We start from the raw sequence: 22,625 nt of genomic DNA on the forward strand, positions 1-22,625 counted from the left end.
TGTTCAGTGGAACTTTTGGTTGACAAAGAGAGAATATAGCAATGGAAATTCACGTGTTAATTTTATTTAATTTTAAAATCAATGTGTAAGGCTCATCCTACATGTATCTTGTGCCCATTTCGGAATGTTTCACGGTCTCATTGAATTTACGCAGTGCCTATTATTATAGTTATCCAGGACAACGTGTTCCCCATATTCGCATGTTTTCCCCTGAACAAAGACACAGCTTTCACTACCATCATACTGACTGGTCTACTATGGTTAAAAACGTCCCTTTCGCTTTTTGCGTATTTGCGCATTTTTGACCCAGATGGCATTCCGTACTTCGCAAAAACATGACTCGTGGGCGTTTCAGGAAGTGGCAAACAATGAGAGATATGCTCGGAAAATAGGCAAGTGCTGTTTGACAGAAGAGCGCGTTTACTGCAAGTATGTGGGGCATAAACGCGATCAATGCAAATATAACTAAGAAGAGAGATTTTCTGTTGTGAAGAACCCCATTTCACATAATTGTGCTTTTAGGGCGGCACGCTCCGAGGTGTGCACTGCTGTTCAGGTTTGAGTCAGTATGCAATGGGGAATTGCTGGGCTTGGTGCTGCGGGGTCTTCAAAAGGGAAACTAACAGGATCCAAAGGGGTGGTGGGTAAGTAAGCCAATACTTTAATTTCCAGCCTCGTTTGTACGTTTTTAATTAGGGAAACCAAGGTCCCGAAACAATAATCATTTGCGCCTGTCGTTAAGTTTAGTATCTAGCATTACAACTGATTGCAGCATTTCATTTTCCGAAGTAGGCTTGGCAGGTACGCTGTTTAATTGTATCTGAATGTTTAACAGGTAAACTAATACAAAGTACACCGAGGTATTCACTTGCAGTAAAGAGTTGTGCTTCAGTCGCTTTCGTGTTTAGTTGAATGGGAAGTGCATTGGCGACTTTATGGCATTTTTGTGACGCTCATGTGATCAAATCAATCGCTTTGCGGAAGTATTGTTACTTTGGTGCTCATTTGCTGTCGTCATGGTTAAGTGGCATTGTAATAGAGGAAAAAATACATATACAATTATAAAAAATTGTCTACACAACTATACAAGTACAGTATAGAAATCAGTAGCTTGGATGTCATGTACTGTAGATATCGTCAAATATATAGGTATAATAAATTAATGTAATTACTCTAGGTTTAACATTTTTTTGCACATCTAGGTTCATATAAACGGTCTCAAGTTTTAACTATGACAAATTCAGAGTGTATCCAGTGAAGTCATGACAGGAGTGACCTGTTCCTTTCACACTGTATCACGCGGGCCACTCGGGAATAGGCAAACTGTCACACCCTAAGAGGCAAATAACTGATTCCATTTGAACTGAGATCAGTCGAAGTGCCAAATACTACTTTTATGTCCCATATTTTTTCTTACTTGACAGACTTGTCCTTTACGAATTTGTGTTTTTAACTGCCATTTGGCTTTTGAGAGAACAATAGTAACATTTGGGTTGACTGGTGGGCCAAACAAGCCACCCGTTTCCTACCATATTCATTTGACTCTGTATTCCTAAAATATGCAGCGACTGCATATAATTAATATAGTCTTAGTGTAACAAAATGTGGAAATTTAGTAGGCACGATATTTTCTGTAGTTTGAACCATTACAAAGCAAAACCTTTCAAAGTTAATGATTTCCCACCCAGATTTGTTTTGTTGACTGTAATTCACAAAACGCTAACACTTAAAATGGCTTTTAAAAGCAGCTTTTAGAAAAGATGGAATTTCATTCAATGATCTTTTCAGATAATAATGAATGTTAACAATGAGAAGGAGGTGCTTTTGTGTGCTTTCAGGTATGGAAGTGCTGGGGTATGCGCTGTATGCACATTATACATTAATAGATAATATGTGAAAGTTTGAACTTTTCTTAAGATTTGTATTCCAGTAGAACATAACTCAGATTCAGGAATGTAATTCCTGAAAAACTCTGTGCTACTGTACAGTAGTAGGCTCATTCCAATCATATTGGGTTTTATTTTGAGAAAAGTGAAGTGACTGCTTGTCTACAACAAGCATATTAAAAAACAAAGTAGAGGTGCTTGATATACTGTAAGGTACTATCTTATCTCTGTTTGAAATATGGTAAATTTACGGACTAAATGTGAGGAAAATAGCATTTTTCCTTTTATGGCTGTGAAATGTATGATAACAAGCCACAGTAGCTTGAAAACCCATAGCAAACTGTCCAGGTTTGGTGTGATAGAACCTTGGTCTCTAACCCCAGTCCAATAAGACAGTCTTATAAGTCACCTGGTTGTAATGATTGACAACAGCTGTATACAAGTGTTGAATCACAGAAATAGACATTTCAATGAATAGTATTCTAGGCCTTGAAGACTGAAGATTAATTTGACAAATTACCTTTTAAATTGATAACAATGGAATTGTTCCCTGTCTTTAGACAAATCTGGGTTAGAGATCTGTGTTAGGAGCAAATCTGAAAATCAACCTTAAACGTGTTATATTTTGGATATTATATTGAGTAGATAATGCTGCACCTTGTCTTATAATTTTCTAAAAGTACTTTCCAAGACTGCCCTGTGATGGACTTGCATCCCATCCTGGGTTTATCCTGCATTGGACCTGTTGCTAGCTGGAATAAGTTCTGGCTCCCCAGTGACCTTGAATTGGATAAAGTGGTTAGAAAATGGATGGATTTTACAAGACTGGTTATTCAGGATATTAACCTCAAACAATGGAACAGACCGTTGTTTCGCTTACTAGCATAATAAAATAGAGAACGTATCCTGCTCTAATTTGACATAATTCAAACATGGATATTTCATTACAGTATTTATAAGACCCGTTTAACAATATTATTTTTTTGTCTTTTTGTAGGTCCAAGTACTTTCGAACGAGTGCCGCAGGGGAGCACTTCACCATAGAGGTATAATATTTCATTATATAACTCTTTGCTGCTGAAACTGCTATTAAGTACCAGTGATGTACAGTAAATGTCAAATAAAACACTTTGAAAACTATAAAATGTTGTGCACTATAGTGAGTGAGAATAGGTCAAGAAATACATAGTGACGATATGCCTAATCTACAAATATGAATCAGGTATCATATAGGGATACACTTCTGCTCCTCACAATGTCTACTTCAACCGCCTACACATTACAGTTGTAGTTGCATATACTGTACATCAGCCACACAAAAGAAGATTGGCTGAAAATGTATGTTCATAGAATACACTGCTAGTCATCACAGAGTAAGAGATAAAATAGAATTGCTTACGCTTACATAGCTCTTTTCTGGAGACTCCACTCAAAGCGCTTTACAGGTAATGGGGACTCTCCTCCACCACCACCAATGTGTAGCCCCACCTGGATGATGCAACGGCAGCCTTAGTGCACCAGAACGCTCACCACACATCAGCGGGGAGGAGAACAGAGTAATGAAACCAATTCATAGATGGGGATTATTGGTAATTATTGGTATTGGCCATGATTGGTAAGGGCCAATGGGAAATTTGGCCAGGACGCCGGGGTTACACCCCTACTCTTTTCGGCAAACACCCTGGGATTTTTAATGACCACAGAGAGTCAGGACCTCGGTTTTATGTCTCATCCGAAGGACGGCGCCTGTTTACAGTATAGTGTCCCTGTCACTGTACTGGGGCATTAGGACTCACATATATGCACCTCTGCTGGCCCCACTAACGCCTCTTCCAGCAGTAACCTTAGTTTTTCCCAGGAGGTCTCCCATCCAGGTACTGACCAGGCTCGCACTTGCTTAGCTTCAGTGGGTTGCCAGCTGTGAGTTGTAGGGTGACATGGCTGCTGGCTAAGTCAGTGAGTCAATTTATCAAAATATGTCCTTGGATAGTGTTTAAAATGTGTCCCTAATGTAGGAAATCGCCTTATGCCTTTTTGCTTTGACTGATATGTTTTAGTCAATGTATTTATTAAAACATTTAGTGTCATACAAAATAAAGGAGTAAAGGATTTTTTTCCTTTTTTTTCCAGTTTGAAAATCTTGTGGAGAGCGATGAGGTGAGTTAACACCTAAAGATACTTTTTAATGATCAAAGCCCAATCAGTTCATTTCTCAGTGCATCTTATTCACAGCTGTTAGAAATGGTTATGTGGGAAGGCTGGAACACTAGGACTTAGAATGATAAATTCCGAAACTGTCATACAGTGGGACACCTGACAGTTATACTTTAGCAAAGGATTTTGTCTGAGGCAAAGTTACCAACCTCAGAGCGTATAGGAAATAGTTTAGTTTTTTGCATGGTATAGTAAATTATAAGTTAAACAAACTTGTGTGTAGAATTGCTACAACATTTGTAGCAGGTTGATTTTGGAAAGGTTTCATGTTCTTGGAGACATTGAAGATATTGCAAACCTTCTGTACACAGCGTCTTGCTCCACCATAGATTTTTCACCTAATAATCTAAATTTTCTAGCCATCCCATCTCCTATTCAGCTTCACACTAGAAGTGTTTCATTGATTTTTATGGTGATGATTTTGTGATGAAGATGTTTTACAAATATCATCAATATCGTCTTTCACAGGGTTGACTAGTGTGTGCACAATTAAGCAACATTTTCAAAAAGGAAAGGCTGTAAATCCACACGTTTTATTTTATTATTATTATTTTTTATTTTATTTTATTTAAGTATTTTTGGTAAGGATTTACACATTCTACCCATCACACCTGGCAAGCATGGGTTGTGCGTTGTGGTACTTCCATTGTTTGGTGCCTTTCTGCAGTACCCTAGCAAGCCCGAAGTGCAGTACTACTCATTTCTGGCTCTGGAGAGCCACAAGACCTCTCGAGTGTTCAGGATGTGCTGACTTTGAGATACGTTATCAGGCAAAATTATTGTGTTTTGAATTCAATGTCATAAATAATCCTTGAGTTTTCTCAGAGGGTCTTAATTGTGTGGATATGTTGTTTTTTTCCTCTTTACAGGCAGAGAGCCCAGGAAGCAGCATACGGTATGTGCACAAATTAAAATCTCTTAGCTGATTTAAGTTTTTGCTGAATTTTTTATAGGTGGAACAGGACTTTTTAAATAATGCAAATGTATAATATAAGGTTTATGGTCCTTTATTATTTTTGAAATGTCTTGGCTGGTATTTTGAGTTTGTTTCTCATATCTCTATAAATCTATAAAATATTAAACCAGTATTTTAAGGATGAATGAAAAACTGATAAGTGGAAGGATGTTAGTTTGAACAGACATTCTTTCCTGATATCCCTACTGTACTTTGACCTGATAAGGTTTTCTTTATCATTTGTACATACACTGTAAATATATTTCAAGTCCACTAGAGGCCTCTCTTTTGTGATAAATCCAGCATAGTTCTCAGAAGATACACTGTCAGTGCACACTAATGTAATGTTTAACAGAGAAGTTTATAATGAACGATGAATAATTTGGATAATAACTAATTACTACTATATAAATTTAATGTTTTGAAGTCTTTGCAATACTTCACACAGGTAATATACCCTGTAAGTGAAATATTTTCAGTTCTGTGTAGCTCATTGGTAGTTCATCCTAGGTTGAGTAGGAATAGCAATAAATGTTATTATTATATTAGAAGAATTTTGGTAAATTTGTATTTCACTAGTGCCAAACCCAGCTGCTTTCACCAAACTGTGAATAAGTGCAACCCATGCAGAGCACCTGTGTTACAAAAAATCTACCTATTCTGTGGTATGATTGTGAAATGCATGTATTTATTGCCACTGAAAAAATCTTATATCTGTAATAACCCATATAACCTGATAGTATTTCCAGAAGGCATTTCCACACACTAACCAATATCATAGTTTTGAACATATGTACATATGTAAATACGAAAAGCAAGTGCAAAATGCTGTATTAGTATAGTTTACAGATTCAAACACAAGTTCAGTTCTTTTTAACACATCAGATTAAAATAGCAAAAGAGTTTATTGGTAACAGTGTTTTATTGTGATGGCAGTGTGAAATTTAAGACTCCCGATACATACATGTAGTAAAACGCCTGACTGTACTTATCACGTGTTTTCAAATGGAGCAGTTAAAAATGTCTTTCTGTAAAATGTTGCTCTTGTGTTAGAATCAGATACTTTATCCCTTTAAAAAACATTCCTCAGTATCAGTACTTGTCCAGCAGATGCGCACACGGATAATGCAATACCACAGTACATTCTTTGTGAAGGAATATCTAAATAACTCTAGATACTTAAATAGCTTGAACAAAAGTCATATGATGAGGCAGCTAAATTTTACATCAAGTCGTTTTTTAAAACAAACTTCTACTGAAAACATTGGCCAATGATAATGCTGTTTTGAAAGGTCAGTAGGAGTTAACAGAAGTCATTTGATACATCTATTGAACGTCATTAAGGGTGTTTTTCATTTGGAGATCTATAGGGTAAAAATGCTATTGGTATCCAACTAAATGACGAGAGCTTGAACCTCACATAAAATTCAATTTAGGCACTATTTTCTTTTTCTGGACAAAGCATGGATTTTCTGAACATTGAACCTAATCCTAGGTATATTTCTGTGACATGTATCAAATGTTGTCTGGCAAATACAAGACATGATTTTCTGTATTTTTAAACAAAGAATCCTTGTTTTTCTTTTTTTGTCCCATGGTTTTAATTGTTGCATACCTGTTTGTACAGTATTTTAATCTACATTTTCCATCTACACTGGTAGCATGGCAGCTTGGTTAGTGTTTCTACCTCACAGCTCTTGAGTGGTTTTGGGTTAGGTTCTGAACTAGGGCTATTTCTGTGTGGACTTTTCTTTTTCTCACATGACCCTTTCAAAAACATGCCAGCTTGTTTAACTGGCATTTCTAAAGCGTCCTGCGTTGTGTGTCTGTGTTCCTTGCAATGGACTGGTGTCCTGTCCAGGTTGTTGTCCTGCTATGTCCAATATGCTGGTTATCAGAGCTGATTTGGAGGAGCTGACCAGTTTCTGACCTTATTTCTAAGGCGAGAGAAACATTAAAATAATCTTTCTTAAATGATTTAATCTAGGTATGGCCATAGCCTTTCTGCTACAGTGCATAAAAGTTTGTTCTCCTCCTACATTGTTAGTAGAGACTGTTACCGAATGATCCTATTTGAAGATCTTCATGAATGAATTCATAATGTAGTTCGTGTACAGTAGGTGTAGTGTAGATGTAGGTTACAGTGCAGTAACCAGGATTAAATTAAACATTAGATTTGGCTTTAATGGGTATTAGTGTTTATACATTAGATTTGGCTAGGGTAATAGAATCCCATGTCAATTATTTTAAGACATTTTGCTTCATATCCAATACTCGGTTAGAATTAAAAAGTTAGTTATTATATGGGAATATTATTATTTATGTCCAGTGATATTGTTTTATGGACCTTCATTATTTTATTGGACTTCATTTAATGCAACAGCTGATGAGTGTGTTAGGAAGTAGTATGTTTAAATGCATTATTTCATGTCTGATGTGTAACGTCTCCAAAGGCTTGGCTTAATGTGTAGATTTGTTTAATTCTTTCCAGAATTTGCACTAAGATCAAATATGTTTGCAAGTATCGTGGTCTGACTTCTGATTTTTGCTTGTCATTTTTTTCTTTGTTTTGCAGAGCAATAAGTGAAGATGAAATTGTACATCTCAAGGAGCAGCGATATGGTGCCATTTCAGACAAGCAGACCCTGGTAGATGAAAAACTTAATTCGGAGGTAAATGTGTATGATATTTCACATATCACATATGAGTGACGTGCCATATTTGCTGAATTTACAGAAGTGCAGGATTATAGATTGATAGTGCTGTATTTAACTGTAAAATGGCTTTTTGTTGTTTACAGAAGTTCGTATTCATGTGTTTAGTGTCTCTCAGTCTTTTTAGTTAAGCCTTGTAGGCATTTTTATACTGTTACATATTATGCAATAGCAGTATTAGTCTACCTGTGGAAAGAACTCTTAAATATCATGGTTGAAATGAACCACTCTGGTTTGTCAGTGCATAGTGCCTTTAAGACATTCTCTGATTCATCTACCATTGGTTAAAATATGCAACAGAAACCAAAATAAATGATAAGAAGATTGAAAGAAATCTAAATAGCTTTGCTTGATCACTGATAGATACACGTGAGCAACCTTTTTACCGTGTTTCAATTTCGTTCCTAGTAGAGCTTTGGATTAAAGACAATATAAGGTTTAATTAAAAAAGATAGACAGGATAAAGCACCTGCTTCTTTTGACCACCTTGTTTTATGAGTTTGTTTTGTTTTGATTTTGCAGTTCTCCATTTTGGATTTGCTTTTGCCTTTCTTTTGGTGTTCCAGCAAGAGTCCGCTAACAGCCTTATTATTTGATTTCTGCGCAGTTAGCTGCACAGGAGGAGAAGTTGAGGCTAGAAGAGGAGGCTTTATATGCCGCCCAACGTGAAGCAGCCAGAGCTGCCAAAGAGAAAAAGCAAACGGAGGTGAGGGGGTACAGAACACCCCTGTCCTGTCACTGTCCCACCCTCCAATCTGTCATACTATATACTGTGATCTTGGTGGGTTTACACTTGGCACTAGCCAGACCAAAGCCTGGCTTTTGAGCAAGATGGCTTGCAACATCACATGCAGAGTTTGAGAGGCTATTGGCTCAGTGTGCTTCTGAAGTTAGTTCACCTGTGTTGTGGAACTGTGCACTGTGGAACAATGAAATTTGACCATACTCAGATCAGCCATGGGAACCACATTTCCATGGACACAAGTGTACGATGAGGGCATGGGCAGGTCTGTTGCCCTCTTGTGGACACTGGTAAAATTAGTACCTTCTGATGTGTCCAAGTCGTTGTCACTGGAAACGTGATTCAAGTTCAAGTTTATTGTCATTATACTCATATATGTATGGTATAACGAAATGCTATTTAGCTAGCTCTCAGACGATAAGTAGTACAAAAAACTAAAACTATAATCCCTCTGGTCCCATTACTTAATTTTGTGTTTAATACTTCACTATTGCATGGTGACTGGTTTTCAGAACACAGTTGTTTGAAGAGGCTGGCAAACATTCTAAGCTCCCTGTTTTTAAAGGTGTGGCTAATCAGCTAGTGCTTTAAAGTCAACTATCAAGAAACTGATTTCTCTTTGTGTGGCTTTAAAAAAAAATGTAATCGAGAACGCTCACGATGACCTCTGCAAAGCTGCAAAAGAGCGTCGTCTGGTAGGTGGCTGGCCAACAGATTATGCCATTTAGTAAGCCCCTTGAATACTATTTACAGTGCAGGCTAAGTGGAAAGAACCTGTGTCCTTTACTTTTCTGAAATCGTACATTCCCATCACATTGCTTGGGATATTGGGAGCAAGAAATTTCTGTTTTTAAAAAAAGCATTGCGGAAAACTGATTGCTAGCATTTATTGAAGGCATATATATCTACATTTTTTCAGTTATCTGCACTTTCAATAATTGCTAGCAGTTAAATGCAATCAGTTAGTCTAAATTGCACATACCAGTTTGTCATGCCAGTTCGTATGCCATGGTAATGTTGGCACTTTCTGTGAATAAAGCTGTTTTTCCAAGATACTATAGGCCACAAATAAAAAATATATGCTGTATGTGATTTTATTGGAGACAGAGATGAGGACTTTATAGTTAGGTTTACAGTATATGCAGAATAAATAGAATTAACATCTCAGACTGCCCTTGCAATATTAGATGCTGTCTTGCCTGGGGAATGATACAAAGCTGTTTTGTAAAAATAACAATGTACAAGTAATGATTGATGGCTATTAGCAATTGCTGCCATTAACTGCCAAGTGAAAACCTACCCTTACACTGCTAAAGACCATTGAATCGCAAGCTACATCACAGCCAGTGATGTGGACTAAAAATTCAAGGTTCAGGCTTGTTTATTCTTGGTAAAAAAATAGTTTTATGATTTATATTTTTCGGAGCTTCTTCTCATTCATCCTTTCACTTCTTTCTCTGCTTCATATTTTAAAATGTTTTTTTCTAATGTTTCATTTACTGTAGCTTTCTTTTTTCATTTTTTTTTTGTTTCATTTGCTTCAACCCTTCCCATAGAATGACTTTATATTCCCAAAGGGATATTTCCCTTAGACAGGTCCAGGTTTAGTTTTTGATAATATGAATGACAGTTTTAGGATAATTTGTAATCATTATCATAGTTTTGAGTGCTCTTTTTTACCTTTTATGTGCAAATGAGAATTAGATGTCAAGATAAAATGCTGTTTTCCTTTCACAGCAAATTCAGTATTTTGTACAGAAATGGATGTAACTCTTTATAGTAATGTTAAAAGACTAGTAAGAAAGTGTGTCAAAGTTAATAGTTAATAATGTAATGTAGGGCTACATATCCAGAGCATTAAATATTTTTTATTCCATTTCCTGTATGATTATTGTTTGATTGTTAATACTTGGCAACAGCAGATTACCATTAGTTGTATACACTGAAAAGCCTTGTGTCTATTGTGAAAAATGTTGTTTTTTTTAAACAGCAACGGATCCAGAAGATAAAAGGAAAGTCAGATGTAGGAGGGAGTAGTGATCATCAGAGAACGTAAGTAGGCATGAGTCTAGATTTAGTAATGTGAGATTTTGGCATGTGTTCTTCAGTAATCGTACCAGTTATGTGAAGGGTTTATATAACTACTTCAGATGCTTTTGCCAGTTTCTACAGTTTCAATTTCATCTTAGAAAACAAGATCCACAGAACAGTTGTATGTTAAAGATTAATTCTGAACTAAAGAATTCAATTTCCAGGTGTAACAACAGCAGTTGCGTCTTCTTCAGCTTTTGTTACACTGTGCGATAAAATCAACCACATTGCTCCTGGTATCTACGCACCTCCTTTAGTTGCCCACAAAACACAGAAGATGAAACGGATATTTAAACATTTTTAATGTGTATCTGTGTCAATTAAAACTTCTGGCCTGTCTTCAAAAGCACTTAATGAAAATATTTGTTTTTGACAGGATGATCGAAATAAGTTTAATTATAATGTTTATTATTTGAGGCAGTATTGTAGGTAATCTTTATTTGCCCTTTGACTCCTCAGTGGGTTCTGTATTATTTTGAAGAACCATAAAGAAATATTCTTGAGAATTTTAGGAGGACATAATGTATGAATAATAAAATTCAAAATAACATTTTTTGAATGCCTTTGAAAGGTCAGTATTCTACCACTCTGTGTGTTCTTACTACATTTTTTCTTGCATGTCCTGCATTGGCAAAAAGAAGACATGCTAGATTACACATTTAACAATTGTGAAATCATGATCCTTTTTCACTCTTTCTGTTCCTGCTCCGATCCTTCTGTGTGAATTTGTAATTTAATATTTTTGGTGGTGGGACACCCAATCTACAGTATCTGTGTTCCCAGTTTCTGATTTTTTCTAAGAAAAATTAAACAAATAAATGAAATAAAAAAAATAAGAAATGTTCACAAACATTGTTGGTTTTTATTTTTTTGCAGGTTAGCCGCAGGAGAGGATTTTGAAACCTACCTGCAGAATGTAAGAGCTCAGTCTGACGCCTTCCGGAGCAGCAGTAAGTGATGTTCAAAAATCTACCCATCAAAGAGAAGAGACTTTCTCTTGTGTCGTTTTCTTTAACGGCCTTGAGAGATACATTAAAGCTGTACAAGATGCCATTCGAGTATGTCTAGTGATATACTGTCGGTAAACTAGAAATATAGCCTTGATCATGTGGTTGACATTTTAGAATGAAAACAAAGTTTGAGACTCGGAAGCACTATCCAGAAACATTTGGGTTCTTTTGAGCAACCACACTGTCATGTGGATTTTTTTTTTACAGCAATCATTATCCTAGATCTTTGATGGGGCATTATAAACAGCAACCCACTGTTTATAATACGTGAACAGCCTTTGTTCATATCGAAATAAATTTATTGTGATTAACAAGTGCTATTACACCCATATACTGTATATTCTGTTGAAATATCATGATTTAATAGATATATGTACATAATACGTGTTGAGTAGATATAAGATAAGATCACTTTATTGGCCAGATACAATTTCTTGTATTAGGAATTTGTCTTTTTGCATACCCCAACTTGCTCTGCATGAGACACACAGACACACAGAAAGTGAGAGAAGCTTGGGGACAGAGCCCAGGGTCAGCCATTTATATGGCGCCCCTGGAGCAGTTGGGGTACAGGGCCTTGCTCAGGGGTCCAACGGCGTAGGATTCTTCTGCCGGCCGAGGGATACGAACTGGCAACCTTCCAGGCACAGGTGCAGATCCTACACTCAAAGTTCAGTTGTCCTGCTTAGTCTGTAAAAGATTATATAGGAATTGATTTGTGAACATGATACAGGTTGTGTTTGATCTAATAAAAACACAAATGGAGTAAAACAGAATTTCAGGTTTGAAACAGTCCCTCAAAGATGATGACAACCACACAGTAAAATGTGCCCCTAGAGGATGCAGATTTTTCCCGCAGGCAACACAGAGCACTGTGCTGAAAGTTAAATTACTGGCTTATCCTTTGATTTAGAGTAAAAATGTAAATAAACACATTTTTTAGAAAAATTAAAAATAGCAAAAATTGTTTAACCTTGTAGTAAAAAAAATGAATAAGAATAAAGAAGGTGGTAAAGACTCCTTGGCTTAAACATAAAGTCTCCACTCACAAAGGGACAACTGAGATGACCACCACAATGCTGATCATCTAGGTAATGTACCTTCTTCCAAATTAATGAAATTAGCTGTTTAAATAACACAGATCCTATAAACGGATAATGCAGTATTTCTTTTCTTAACTTGTATGGGTGGCCCAGGTAGTAAATTCCCCTACAGTACCATATTGGTCGGGCTAATCCACTGATAACAAGCTGCATCAAGGCATGCAAAATGTAAAAACAAAAAAAAACAGAGATGGCAAAGCACACCCAAACACACTAAGATAAGCACAATCTTTACAGTAAATTTACAAAATCAAGGAGGATTGAGTGGAAAACAAGCTTTGTTGAGCTTTTGTAATACTAATAAAGTATGTAGTTTAGAATCATGGGGCTGAGTACCCACTCATCACATTTTGTTAGAAAAAACAAGTTGTCTTGTTTTTTGTAAACTTCCCTTTTTGCTTGAATCATAAGGCATTAGCAAGTGGTGTAATGAGAAAATACAGCCATACAGCCAGGAATTAAACTGTAGGACAGGATACATTAATGTCATTATTCGATCGTTTGTCTCTTATCAAAGCCATTTCCCTTTATAACATATCACTCATGTCAAAGAAAAAGCTCATTTATAACCTTCCTTAGTATGTCATTAGAATAGACTACATCCCCACTGGCTTGTAGAGATAAGATATCTGTGCACTATCCCTACACATAAGACAATAAAATGATTCAATACTGACTGAAGTTTAATCTTAACATTGTGTTTATGAAAAACTATAAATTTCTGTAAATATTACTTATATTAAGTAATATACTTTCAGATGTTGTTTTTCTCTCCGATGCAGGCATTCAGAGCTAAACTACTGGAATGGTTGTAAGACTAACTTTAGAGACCACTTCAGATGACTGTCATTGAGCTACTGTAAAAGTTTATTTTTGTTGCAAATTGAATGATCTTTTATTTTATTTAGTGATTTTTTTATGATTCACAAGAGACCTATGTTCATTACAATAATATCCAAATAATTAAAAACAATCCTAAACTACTTCACAAATAGGTAGGGACCCATGTCATCTATCAGTGAGGTACCATTGTGTGCCAGCATGCCACTATACAGAAGATGAACTGTGCTGTAGCATCTTTAATGAGCAAGTAGTGTAATGCCTGTGGTCTTAATCAAAGAACTGTATATTCTATAGCACAAAGTCACCACTTACTATACTTGCTATAATTTTTTTAAATTAAGGAAATTAAGTGTTTTCACTTATATTATGGTCAGGGTACTATGAAGCCTCCAGGTTGTGCTGCTCTGTATCAGTGTATCTGACTGTATCAGTGTTTTTAACTCTCAGACTGTATTCATGCTTGTTATACTGGTGCTATAATATGAAGATGTAGACAGAAGTTTGTAACTCTTATTCCCTGTTTGAACCGTTAATTTACATGCTGTCCATATAACTACTTGCTACAACAAATGTATGTCAAATTTATGTCCAATAAACATTTTATGCTTTTTTAAACGAAATGAATTAGTGCCCACAGCTGTATGGTAGATTTACAACTATTGTGTATAAAATGCTCACTGCATTTTCAGGATGTTCCTACAGGTGCAAATTGTTTGGTTTAACACCTGCCAAAGCTGGAAATATCTGAAGTTTGCATATCAGTTAAAATAATCCCAATGAAAAAGTTTATGAATTTGCATAGAACGTTTGTTTTTCCGTGAGATTGTCATTACATTTATTTCCCATAGCCAAATAGTGAAGAAAATCTTTTGCATATGTTTGCATATTCCATCAGTACATTATTCAAGCCTGAGCACCGGTTAGTAAAATCATATTCTTTGAACAACATATAATGAATGAAAATTAGCTGCAGGGAGATGGAATAATGAACTCAGTTTACCAGGCTTAAGAAATGTTGGCAGAATTTTCCTTTTTTTACATCTCCCAATTCTTTATTTGCTTAGATACAGTAAGCTGTAAACAAGGCTTTTAAGATTCTGATATGTGTGTAGAATTACACTGCATAGGTTCAGGAAGTTCATCTGTTCAGCTTGTTAATTAGAGTCATCATCATCCTAACTGAACATGTATATTTCAGTACATGTCTGTCTAACTTACTTTTTCCTGGAACTCTCTTTTAAGTTGCATTGTTTTATTTGAGAATGCTGTTATGGCCGAGTGCAATAATGAGGTGTCATTGATAGTGATTCACATTTATTACTCTGTAACCGTAGTTCTTGCTGTTTGCTTTCCACCAGGGGTCTCTTCAGAGACCAACGTGGCAACTCCAAACACAGAGAGCAGCTGTGATTTCACAAGTAAAACCAGGTCTACCAATGATGACAACACTTCGCTGGATCTGGAGTGGGAGGATGAAGAGGGTAAGAATAGTTATATCCCAGTGACATTAATGCAAATTTCTATGATTCATCCTACGTGTGCTGCATCCTACATTATGTATGTTTTATTTCTAAATAAATCTATCCAGTAATTTTCTAAAAATAATTTTGTACATTTCTGCACTCCTCTGCAGTTTTTATTATTAAATGTACATTTGCAGCATATTCCCAGCTGCGATATACAGTAAATGTAAGGGGGCAGCACAGTTATAATAATAATAAACTTTATTTTATATAGCGCCTTTAAAGGTGGCTTCTCAAAGCATTTTACAGAATGACAACAACAACAATTAAAAATAAACAATAAAAAATACACAAGATAAACACGATGAGAATACGCAGGGGAGACATTAGATGGTGGTACTAAATTCAGTAGGAGCAGAGGGGTAAAGAATGGCACCAGTTAAGTAAAGGCTCTTCAAAGAAGAAGGTTTTGAGTCTGGATTTGAAGGAGTTTAGAGAAGGTGACTCTCTGATATCCTTGGGGAGAGAGTTCCAGAGTTTAGGGGCATACCAGAAGAAGACCCTGTCGCCCATAGAATGTAGATGAGCTTTGGGGACAGTTAGGAGACTAGAATTAGAGCAGCGAAGGTTGTGAGATGGGGAGTAGGGTGATAATAGATCAGATGGGTACTGAGGTGCCAAGCCATGTAGAGCCTTATAGGTGAGCATGAGGAATTTGAAGTCGACACGAAACTTGACAGGAAGCCAGAGCAAGGACTCCAGGATAGGAGTAATGTGAACACTTGCACTAGACCTGGTCAGGATTCTGGCTGCTGAATTTTGGACATGCTGGAGTTTGTTCAATTTGGATTTAGATACCCAAGTGAGTAGAGCATTAAAGTAGTCAATTCGTGAGAAGACAAATGTGTGGATCATCTTTTCAGCCGCAGTTAGTGATAACATAGGGTGTAGTCTAGCACCCTATGTAATGCAGTGGTTAGCATTGATGCCTCAAAGCTCAAAGCTCTGGGGCCCGGGGTTCAATTCCTGGGGTGCTATCTGCGTAGTGTGTTTACGTGGATTTTCTCCGGGTGCTCCAGTTTCCTCCCACAGTCCAAAGACGTACTGGTAGGTTTATTGGCTTGTAGGAAAAAGTGTCCCTGGTGTGAGTGTGTGCGTCTCTATGTCTGTGACGGTGTCTGTCTTGCAATGGACTGGCGACCTGTTTAGGGTGTATCCTGCCTTGTGCCTACTGCTTGCTTGGATAGGCACTCTCCCCCTTCTCCAACCATGAACTGGATAAAGTGGTTAGAAAATGTAGAAAATGAATGAAATATGCTTGGTTGGGAAACTGTAATGTTAAGTCTAAGGTTTAACTGGGACATTATCATCATCATTTAAAATGTTTCTGGCAATAAAAAGTCATGTGATCAAGGGATGAAATAGGTTCAGGTACTTTTGTATACCTTGTCTGTCCACAATTTACGTTTCGAAGGGATGGTTCTTCATTCAGGCTGTTAATAAACCATTACATTGGTGATGCTATTTGGTGGTGATTGGCATTAAACATTAATCTGTAAATGTAAAACAGGTTAACTTTGTCTATGTAGTAATAAATATGGAAATATGGGATTTATCTTTAAAGCATTTTTAATTTGATTTTGAAAATGCTTTTGTAACAGACTTCTCTGCTTCATAAGACCTAATGTCCTTGAGCCAGTATTTAAATGTAAGAGGTAAAGAAATTAATAGTTTTATTGTCTGCCCTTTAAATCCTCAGTTAACTTGTGGACCAGCATTGTGGTTTTTCTTTTTTTTTTTTACCACAGTCTACAGTTCTTTGCTCTAATAGCATTTTTGAGCTCAACTGATTTTACCCTTGACGCACCTAAAATGCCAACACCGGTTAGGATGACCAATTTCAAAACTGTTTGTTTTTGTGGTTAACAGACCTACACTTTAGAAGTGACTCTGGTTATTGTAAACCTTCTTAGCGTTGTAGTTTGTTCTTGAGGACACGTTTCACTTTATACACAGAGGAAAAAAACCCTTTCCGATGGAGAAACTGTCAGAAAGATTCTTAGGGGGATTGTATTCTTTTCAGACATATGAGCAACTAATTCTGAACACTTCACGTTGACAAAGCCATTAGTTTAAGATGTGTAGAGTTAATGGCTTTCTATGTTCTGCAAAGACTTAATGCACCAGCCTTCCTAAAAGGGATGGTGATACTGTAAGGGTTAGTTATTGCAGTTCTTTCTGACTTTTTGTCTGACCTAAGGAAGAGACTTGTACTACTGGTATTTAAAATAAAGGTTCAAACACTACAAAACCCAATTCATTATTTGGTGGTCTACCGACACCTACTGTACACTTACTACACCTTATACTAACTACACAAAAGGCTAACTTGTTGGAAGGCTGTTCCAATGCTAAATTTCAGATTGAATGTAAGTATAAGAAAAAATAAAACCTTGGCAATAATTTCCTTTCAGTCAAATGTTCTTGTATACTGTACAAAGATAATTTTCCCTTTCAGTTTTAAACAAAACACTCTGGTTGATCAAACATCTCTAGACACTAAACACAGGCCTTTATTGACACCGCCTCACTTAACTTGAAGAACCTTGTGATTGGCCCTATTAATCCCAAAGAAAAGTGGGAAATTGTTTTAGACCCACCCAAAAGAATTGAAAGATAAGTTAGGAGAGGTGAATACTATAATAGAGTCCCTCTAGAACTTTACCACATATCCTTAAACAGGGTTTTTTAGATGAAACTTAATCGAAAATATTTTTACTAGATTTGCCGTAGCCCTGTAGTTTCCCCTGTTTATTTTATCATAATTAGTTGTCAAAACAACCCAATGGAGTTATGACTTGAACATAAATGTTTCAGAGCAGTGTTTTAAGTTTCTGTATTGACATTTAAAAATAATTTTATTTAGGTGTCTCAAGAATATGAATCTGTTTTGTGAAGAAAAATAGTAACTTTTTGTTGCGAGATGATTTAACTTTTTTTTCCTAAGAATAAGAAGAATTTCTTATCACTCACCTCCAGTGTTAAGAGATAGTACAGTACCTACAGTATGCCCATAACAACTTCATGACCTAACATAAACATCAGCTATTGCACATTTGTATTTCCTCTTAAATCTTTTCTGGGAAACATCCTGCATTACTGTATTTAATAGTGTATAAACTGGATGGTAGATCACTATATTTGTGTGCTTTTTTTATCAACTAGATCTTTAATGTGTATATGAGAGGTAGCCCACCCTGATCTTGAGCCATTAGCCAACAGGTCTTGCAATTTACCCTTAAACAATTTAGAAGGAACATTAATAACATTAATTTCAGAAAATAAATTCAATTTTGTAAGTTAATTAATGCCGTTAAGGCAGTAATGTACATTTGTGGTCCTTGAGAGCTAGAGATTGTTGGAGTTTTCATTTCACATTCAGCTCACTGGCTCAATGGTAAGCATTGTTTGTCTCGCAGTGCTGGGACCCTGGGTTCGATTCCGGACCTGGGGTGCTGTCTATGTGGAGTTTGTATGTTCTCCCCAGGTGCTCCAGTTTCTTCCCACAGTCCAAAAATGTACTGGTAGGTTAACTGGCTTCTGGGAAAATCGGCCCTGGTGTGAGAGTGTATATGTCTGTGTCTGTGTGATGGACTGGCATCCTGTCCATGGTGTATTCCATCTTGTGCCTATTGTTTTCTGAGGTAAATTCTGGCTCTCTCGTGACATTGTATTGGATGAAGCGGTGATCTCCAAAGTACCTAACTGAACAATTCACCTGTTTCAAAAGTAATCATTTGTTCTGAGTACTTAGACAACAATGATTCATGGGTGATTCATGAAACCTTGGGGATTTTGGTTTTTGGGGACTGGGGTTGACCTTCCTTAGTGTACAGTCCAACGGGTCTTTATGTTCAAATGCAAATGAGAAAAACAGTCTGGAAAATAGGTCTGTTCAATTGTAGATTGATGGCAGATGTTGTTGTATTTTTATTGTTTAATTGTGCATTAACACGGTTTTCTTTCCCCACAGGGATGAACAGGATGATTCCCGTTAGGGAACGTTCTAAAACGGAAGAGGACATTCTTCATGCTACTCTCAGGCCCACTAACAAGCAGACAGGCAGCAACCTTACATCGGCCTCTGAAGACTCCAATGTGCTGGAGTGGGAAAATGACTTTGTGAGCGCCCATCTAGAGGACCATGGTAACTCAGAGTATGCTGGCTTTGTCAATCCCGTCCTAGAGACTTCCTCTGCTGACACGGACAAATCCAGCTCTGACCCACAGGACAGATAGTTGGAGATGGAAGACCTTATTTTTACCAAACCGATTAACTTAATGTATACATAGGTTTAGCTATTTATTTTATTCAGTTTTGTTTTGCCTTTTATCACAGCTGGAGAGGTTGGCGCTGAATCTGTTGTATTCAGACCGTTTTCTGTCAGCATAATGAATTAAGTGCAATTTGTACATCCATTGATCTGCTCTTAAGATACTGCTCTGGGATAGGCAAAACAGCTTTTTAAATTTCACTACAGCAGCATTAAGACTGTAAATCTGTAACACTATTTTATGAATTGTTTGTAGAGTGAAGACAAAATTAAGGCTTTTTGAGTGGCTCAGCTAGTAAGGGTGCTCATTACAAGTGCAGGAAGAGCCTCTGTGGCTGACTTGTCATGGGTTCAAGACTGGGTCATATAACTAGTCAACTATGTCTACATTTCCCCAAGCAGTGGCACATATTTGGTAGAAAGCCGCCAGCATAGGGTTGAGATTATTAGACCAGGTGTTGTCAGTGAAATGTCAGCTTAATGGATACTTGCAAGCTTGCACTTACATGAGTGAAGGACCCCCTGCTCCTCCATGTCAAAAGAAGAATGGAGTGTAGGTTTAAGGAATTTGTCCATCCTTATTCTCTCCTAGCAGTGCAGTATAGTGGTTAACGCTCTAAGCAGAGACATGGAGAAACAATTGGCATTTCCACATGGTGTGGATATAAAATGAAGGCAGAACTGTTGCTATTGCTAAGTGTTCATCACGCCAAAATAAGAGTATGGCTTTCTAGTGAGGCTTTTAACATCACCAGCCTTCTACAGATTACAGCACATTAACCAGTCAAATTAGCAAGAGAGTAATATTAATTTGAAAAGTAAACTATTCATCTTTTGTTGACATTAATTTGTTAATTCGGGGAAGTAGATGTTTAAATGTTGAAACCTCATTGCTTTATGGATTACTTTGCTTTACACTGAGTAAATTTGTAGTCATTGATTTTAACACTGGATTTATCTTATAGGCACCCTATAAATATTTGCTCTGTTTTATCACTCTAATTGGATAACGATGGATTTTCATTTGATATTCCTTGGCCTAATCTTTTAAAAATGAAGATGTGACCAAAAGTTATTTTCTCAGCCAAAGCTTTGAATCATGACAACTGGGGAATTTCCTACCAAAGTAGAAATTATAAGGAAGGGAAAGAAAGTATTTAAGGTGCCTTTTGCTGTCAGCTGTCTTTGGCCTTGTACATTACAGTTTCAAACTTCCTCTAGGCCTCCCATATTGCTTTTGTGATCCAAACACCGTCACTGAGAGTCCTACAGTTAACCGTGCTATTTTTAATATCATCTTAAATAATTCAGTGTTTATAACAGATCGATTGACAGATTTTTTCTAAACAAACCTGTAACGCGGTATTTCTGTTTACACTGATTCCAGGCTTTATCATGAACTTGGCAAGTAATGGGATGACAACCTCAGTAAAAACTTACCAGCACAAATAAAATTATATATAATTATCTTAAAGTTCTAATAAATGAAATGATAAAAGGCATACTCCCCATAAAAAGTCATACACATCATAATAAAATGATTCAAGCTGAAGGAGTTGTATATTGTCTGTTTGGATACCTCAACATCATGTCATTTTCAGCCAGAGATAGATTAAAACAGTTTTTCATCAGCCATTCTGTACTTTTCCCTTAAAATGCAAGCTTTTATATCAACATTTAATATGAGATGAACATTGTCCCAGGGTGTTAGTAAGCGTTCACAGTTCTTTGATTGAGTATAGTCCAGCTCTATTGGATGATATTCTCAAATTTAATCACCCATCTGCCTTGTATATTCAGTAGGGGGAAGATAATGTTTTGCAGATCATCCCTCCTAAGGTTCCTCCTAAAGTTTTCACTTTAATAATTTTAAGACAACATTTGTTTGCACTCTGGCCATCAGGATATTATTTTTTTAACCTTGTCCAGTGCAGTCATAGACTAAATAAATAGTTGGACCATGTTGTGGGTCCTGATTTTTCATGAGCTTGCAAACTGCTTAAGAATTTGGAGAAAATGATTACGATACATGTTGAAATCCCTAGTCTCAAAGTGACAGCCGTTCTTTGTTTATTCACCAAGCTGTTATAAGTTTTTCTGGGGCTAAGTTATCCGTAACTGAAGGGATGCAGGTTTGCAAGGAGAACTCTCACAAGCATAAATTCTCAGGTGAGATGATAGAATTGTTTGATAATGGTTTAAAAGTGACCAAAGAAAAAGAAGATTAAATGCTGGCTTTAGATCATGTGTAAGTGCTCAGAATTATGATGGTCACTGATTCTGAGCAACCACTACACATTGTTTTCTTGTGTAGCAAGACACTTTTGATTATTTTAAATGTATGCTTTAATACTACACCACTATTATAGACTTTTGGTACAAGCACAGAGTATAATGGGATGAGGTGATTAGGAGCTGAGTTGGAATGAAAACCATCAGGACACATACTGTACCAGCTCTGAAGCACACTGTGCTAGATTATTGCAACATGCGCCTTTTTTCAAATCAGTATTGTAAGTACATTTTCTAAACCAGGCCTTTTATGAATGACTAAAAGGTGAAGTAGCACCACATACTCTGTCTAATTTTATGCTGTTTTGTAAAATGTTTATTTGCAGTTGTGTTCATTCTCAAATACTTGAAGTCATCATTCAGACACCTTTGCTTGTATTGTAATTACTATTTAGACTCTATGAAGCAGACCTTTTTTCTAGAACATGCAGTGCTTTTGCATTATTCTGGTTTTATTTCACCATGTATAAATAAAATATTCTTAAGAAATGAAACCAAAAAGGACTGTGACTTTATTCATAATTACAACATCCACACACATTGTATTTAGACATTCCTCCTCGTTCACCAGGGATCAGGATCAGATTTATTTTTAATTTCTGAATGAATTGTACTAATGCATAATTCATTCTTTTAATATAATAATAAACTTTATTTTATATAGTGCCTTTAAAGGTGGCTTCTCAAAGCGCTTTACAGGATGACAATAACAATAAATAAGAAGAATACAACAATAAATAAGAAGAATACACAAGATAAAACACAATTACAATATATAGAGGAGACCGTGGATGGTGGTACTAAGAAGAGCAGAGGGGTGAAGAATGGAACCAGTTAAGTAAAGGCTTTTCTGAAGAAGAGGGTTTTGAGTCTGGATTTGAAGTAGTTTAGAGAAGGTGACTCTCTGATATCCTTGGGCAGAGAGTTCCAGAGCTTGAGGGCATAACAGGAGAAGGCCCTGTCACCCATACAATGTAG

At 36.5% G+C, this 22,625-nt stretch overlaps 1 protein-coding gene across 2 annotated transcripts; it reads left to right on the forward strand.

The window, feature by feature from the left end:
• The first annotated feature begins 333 nt into the window (after window positions 1-333).
• Window positions 334-22,148, forward strand: ap1ar (adaptor related protein complex 1 associated regulatory protein). Of its 2 annotated transcripts, XM_088919536.1 has the most exons (10): window positions 334-644; window positions 2,884-2,932; window positions 4,017-4,043; window positions 4,970-4,995; window positions 7,631-7,727; window positions 8,377-8,475; window positions 10,502-10,563; window positions 11,479-11,552; window positions 14,917-15,039; window positions 19,055-22,148. In XM_088919536.1, the coding sequence occupies exons 1-10, from the start codon at window positions 574-576 to the stop codon at window positions 19,318-19,320; spliced, it is 894 nt and encodes a 297-aa protein (XP_088775662.1). In that variant the 5' UTR covers window positions 334-573; the 3' UTR covers window positions 19,321-22,148. The 2 variants fall into 2 exon arrangements, with proteins under 2 accessions (XP_088775662.1, XP_088775672.1); XM_088919546.1 differs by lacking the exon at window positions 8,377-8,475 and having other exon boundaries at window positions 337-644.
• The last annotated feature ends 477 nt before the right edge of the window (window positions 22,149-22,625 follow it).

This window comes from Atractosteus spatula, chromosome 1, assembly GCF_055471065.1.
Source record: "Atractosteus spatula isolate fAtrSpa1 chromosome 1, fAtrSpa1.hap1, whole genome shotgun sequence".
Lineage (NCBI taxonomy): Eukaryota > Metazoa > Chordata > Actinopteri > Semionotiformes > Lepisosteidae > Atractosteus > Atractosteus spatula.